The sequence below is a fragment of the Drosophila teissieri genome, unplaced genomic scaffold (genome assembly GCF_016746235.2).
Source record: "Drosophila teissieri strain GT53w unplaced genomic scaffold, Prin_Dtei_1.1 Segkk118_quiver_pilon_scaf, whole genome shotgun sequence".
Taxonomy (NCBI): Eukaryota; Metazoa; Arthropoda; class Insecta; order Diptera; family Drosophilidae; genus Drosophila; species Drosophila teissieri.
Window position 1 is genome coordinate 1,252,834 of NW_025224987.1, and position 4,931 is coordinate 1,257,764.

Genomic DNA, 4,931 nt, shown 5'->3' on the forward strand with positions numbered 1-4,931 from the left:
GATTTTTCCCTTTACCAGCTGAGACGAGTCCACGTGGCTAATTAGGTTAAATTTGCAGCCCGAGTCGATGATTAGGGGAATTTCTCGGCCTCCCATTCGGCATTGTTTGAACTCCTCTTCATCTTAGCTTGAAACTTTAAAGCCGTAATCATCGTTTTTATACCCGTTACTGGTAGAGTAAAAGGGTATACTTGATTCGATGAAAAGTATGTAACAGGGAGAAGGAAGCGTTTCCGACCATATAAGGTATATATATATTCTTGATCAGGATCAATAACCGAGTCGATCTGGCCATGTCCGTCTGAACGTCGAGATCTCAGGAACTATAAAAGCTAGAAAGTTGAGATTCAGCATGCAAACTCCAGAGACATAGAAGCAGCGCAAGTTTGTCGATTCATGTTGCCACGACCACTCTAACGCCCACAAACCGCCTAAAACTGCCACGCCCACACTTTTGAAACATTCTTTAATTGTTTTTTCCTATTTCTATCAATATGCCAGATCTCGACTTAGCTTTCTCTCTTGTTTTATTTTTTAAATGGAGTTCCCAACAAATTTAATAAATTCAGTACAAAGAAACATAAATCTTATTTACCGACGGTATTATAAATAATTTGTCTTTTATTTATATATATATGATCGCTATATTAATATTAAAACTGATTTTCTTTACTGTCTTAAATTACAATAAAGAATACAAAATAGGTAAAAGCATATAAAGTGAATGTTATAGATGGGCAGAGATGTTTAGTTAAATGCTCAATAATAACCTTTTGTCTCTAAATAAGAGTATTCGTCAAAACAAAACGATTCCTTTCTGTAGTTGCCCATTAGTTCTATGTTGATTTATAAAAACTTTAATAAATTTGTCAATATTCTTTTTTCTTATATTTTTATTGTTCCGTGTAATCAACAATATTCTAAAGTCCTTTTCTATATTTTTCACCTACAGTAAAATCGGTCATGCCCTTTCCTGCAGTTCCACAAGTGCCGACTCCTACTCTGCCGCTTACATTATCCGGAGAGGCAAATATACTTCTTGCTTTTACTCCGTTCTTTTTTTGGTTTTTGTTATTAAAATTAAGCCATTTGTTTTTGTCTGATTCACGTTCCTCTTCCAAGTCCTTGAAGCGCTGTTGTTTTTTTTGTTTACGTTTTTTTAAATATTCTTTTTGATTGGGCCTGTGACGTCTGAAAAAATAGTGTAAGAAACTTATGATTTCCTGTTACGAAATATTATACTTGTTTGACGGAAAAACTTCGTTGCGAGTGGTGCGTTCTCGCAACTCGTTGACTTGGGTCGTAGAACGATTTTGATAAGCATCAAATATTACATTAACTTCTCCTGTACTGGATATATCTTCAATAGTTGCATCGTAGTACTGACGATCTTCCTTCCATTTTGCTTGGCACTTGTCTCCTTTTTTCCAAATCTTTGCAGCTGAAACTAATTTTTCTGCTTCTAACAAAGCAGCTTCGATTTCGTCGAAATAGTTAGAGGAAGCTCTTTTTGTTGAGGATGGCTCCACATAAGAAGATTTATGCTGTTCTTCAAGTTGAGTTTGTATCAGATCACGAGTAAGGGTAATAACTTCGCCAAGATCACTTCTAAGTTTTAATAGCTCTTCATTTTCTGGATCAGTTTGAAGAGCTGCCTCCACCTAAAAATGTTAATAAAATTAGTTACTTCATGTAAAAAAAATCAAAAATTACACCTTTAAGTATTACATTTTATAATACCCCAAGTTTTATAAAAGCACAATTAACTTCCCAATATTAGATTCAGAATAGGTATACATTCAGGCATGCTCCGGTAATCGAATTCGTAAGATTTTTACGATTTCGATTTGAAGTCGAAAAATTTGTGCTCCGGTTTTCGAAATCGTAAGAATTTTTTGATTTGTATAACGGGCACTTTTATCTGGCCAAAATGAAACGCAAATGCCTTTTTTATATCAAATCAGATCTTATTTACTATAGGAATAAAACAGTTAACTCAGTGGTCTATTGATGTTAATTCCACATCCCCACAAAATCATTCTGCCACCTAGTTATTTTATAAAAAATATATTTCTGACCCCACCTCAGATTTGACAAACAAAATGTTGCCTTCGGCAACAACAATTTACGATTTGGTAAATAGTCGATAAGTACGTCGCCAAAAGCTACCGCGAAGGTTGCCATACTGTTCGTGAAACGAAACAGGCAGGTGTAATTATTAAATATAAAAGAATTCATTAATTAATTAAAAAGAGGGCCAAAAGGGTTGTTTGTAATTAATGCTACATAATTTAAGTACCCAAATGGTCAAAGTGCTGTAAAAAAGTAATTGTGAACTTCGGAATTAAAACTGTAATAAAGGTGGCAAAATAAAACAGGTGTTTGCGCAGCAAAAAGTGATGAGAAACGAAACATTCCGATAGCAAAACGATAGCCAAAATTTTACGAAAACCAGAGCACCTAAAAACGAAATCGTAAGATTTGGCTCAAATCGAATTCGAAAAAAACTTACGATTACCGGAGCATGCCTGATTAATACCATAACTAGAAAATGCCCATTATCAAGCCAAAACTTGTTCAAGCTAAACGTTTAGAAGTAATAGTATTTATCCAAACTATGTCAATAAAGCGGGTATAGAATTCCGAAATACCTACATGACTGACCTAAATAATATGTATATGTCTAATTTATTCTGCAATATAAAGGATTCTTTTGATTTAAAAACTATTCTATTTTCATATACATATGTGAGTATATATACGGTCGGAAGATAAAAAACATCGATTGCATGTTGTTTATGTTGCATATTTTTAACTAGTATTGATCAATATTGGTTGTGGGTAATGTTAATAAAAATAAACATTTTTAAACTTTTTGTCTGCCTATCCTTTAGGTTTGCGTTACCATTCGATTGATGTATCACTTGTAATGAGCAGACAACCAGACCAAATTTGTATTTCTTTCTGCATATATATATGTATAGCAGTTACCTTGGCACATTTTCCTGGTGCGCTTCGTCTACTGCTGACCACATCATTTTACTGGACTAAACAACTTCTTTCTTATAAAGGACATGAACGAAACATGTACAAACACCCAAAACTTTAACCGCATCGATATAAATAGATACATAAAGACAAACATTATTAATGACAAAACCAATTTCATTAGGAATTAATCTCCCTGGTACCAATCGATAACGCCAAATAACGAAAACAACTGATTATTCTACACACTGTAAAACCTGTGATATACCCAAAAAATATCTCTCAAAAATCATAAGACTCCGTGTAGGACACACCAGACCGACCCGCGAGTATCGATTCTCCCAGCCAATGCCGTTACTGCAATATTGACACCATATTAATTCCCCACATCCTATACGATTGCATCGCCCTCCAAACACATAGATCAAGCAACCCGAATTTAAACCTTACAGAAATCTTAAAAATCCCCACACCTGAATATCTCCAAAAAAAAATAAGCAAAAACAAGATAGAACGCTATAGTCGGGTTCCCCGACTATCTGATACCCGTTACTCAGCTGGTGAAAGTGCGAAGAGAAATTACAACACTGACCGTTTTTGGCGGTTTGTGGGCGTGGCAAAAAGATTTTTGGTATATACATAGAGTTAAATTTACAAGACGAACAAAAATGTGAAAAAATTTCACATTTTTTAAAAGTATGGGCGTGGCAGTTCTTGGCGGTTTGTGGGCGTTAGGGTGGGCGTGGCAACAAGTTTTTCTGCAGATCGATAGAAATTTACAATACTAATAAGAAAATGCAAAAATATCAAAACATTTTTCAAAAGTGTGGGCGTGGCAGTTTTGGGCGTTAGAGTGGGCGTGGCAACATGAAGCGACAAACTTGCGCTGCGTCTATGTCTCTGGAGTCTGTATGCTTATTCTCAACTTTCTAGCTTTTATAGTTCCTGAGATCTCAACGTTCATACGGACGGACAGACAGACGGCCAGACGGACATGGTCAGATTGACTCGGCTATTAATCCTGATCAAGAATATATATACTTTATATACTCGGAAACGCTTCCTTCTGCCTGTTACATACTTTTCAACGAATCTAATATACCCTTTTACTTTACGAGTAACGGGTATAAAAATCCATCTACTGTAAACATTCTTTCGTAGTACAAATTGCAAATCTCCGTCATCACCGAATTGTTTATCTCTGTAAATATATTGTAAAAATTTATAAATATTGTTGTACATTCAATAGCACAACAAAACATTTATTTTTTAAAATAATTTCAAAAAGAAAGAAGTATAAATACCTATAATTTTACTCACTTGTTGCAATTGTAGTTTGTAATTTTGCAAATCGTCCGCCATTTAAATACTGTCAGATTCCACTATTTACATTTGGTGCATTCAAGAAATAATTTTATTTTTTGATAGGCTAAGAAAGCGGTAACAAGTCTATGAACTACTTCAAATTGATTTGGAATGTTTAATAAAATTACGTTTACATAATTCATAAAAATTATATGTATTTCTCACAGATCCGCATCAACAACCTATCAATTCCATAATATGGGAAATACCAAAATAAGGCCCGGTTTGAAGGCGATAGAAATCTTCACTTCGTAAAAAAAACTAAAAGTTTTAGATGGGTTGATGGACAAAATAAAAAAAATCCTAGATTAGGGCATTGGCATGGTGCTGTGTGAAAACAGAAAATTCACATTTGTCAGAGCTCTCAGCTGTACCGCAGATATGTGCTCTGTGGGAATATGCTATTGTGTTTAGCATAGCTAATTTTTCATTTTCAAAGAAATATAAGAGCATAATTGATCGATTTTATTGCACTTACTCGCAATATTGAGATTTGAAATCTGTTTTATGATTAAACAGTAAAACAATTGAAAATTGTACTCAGAACATCAAAATAAAATACTAAAATCTTCTAAAAT

General features: G+C 34.2%; 1 protein-coding gene across 1 annotated transcript; it reads right to left on the bottom strand.

Moving 5' to 3' along the window:
* Nucleotides 1-585: 585 nt before the first annotated feature.
* Nucleotides 586-4,463, bottom strand: LOC122625495 (survival of motor neuron-related-splicing factor 30). Its single transcript, XM_043805589.1, has 3 exons — nucleotides 4,309-4,463; nucleotides 1,243-1,661; nucleotides 586-1,191 (listed from the first exon to the last, which is right to left on the bottom strand). The coding sequence occupies exons 1-3, from the start codon at nucleotides 4,348-4,350 to the stop codon at nucleotides 921-923; spliced, it is 732 nt and encodes a 243-aa protein (XP_043661524.1). The 5' UTR covers nucleotides 4,351-4,463; the 3' UTR covers nucleotides 586-920.
* Between the last annotated feature and the right edge of the window lie 468 nt (nucleotides 4,464-4,931).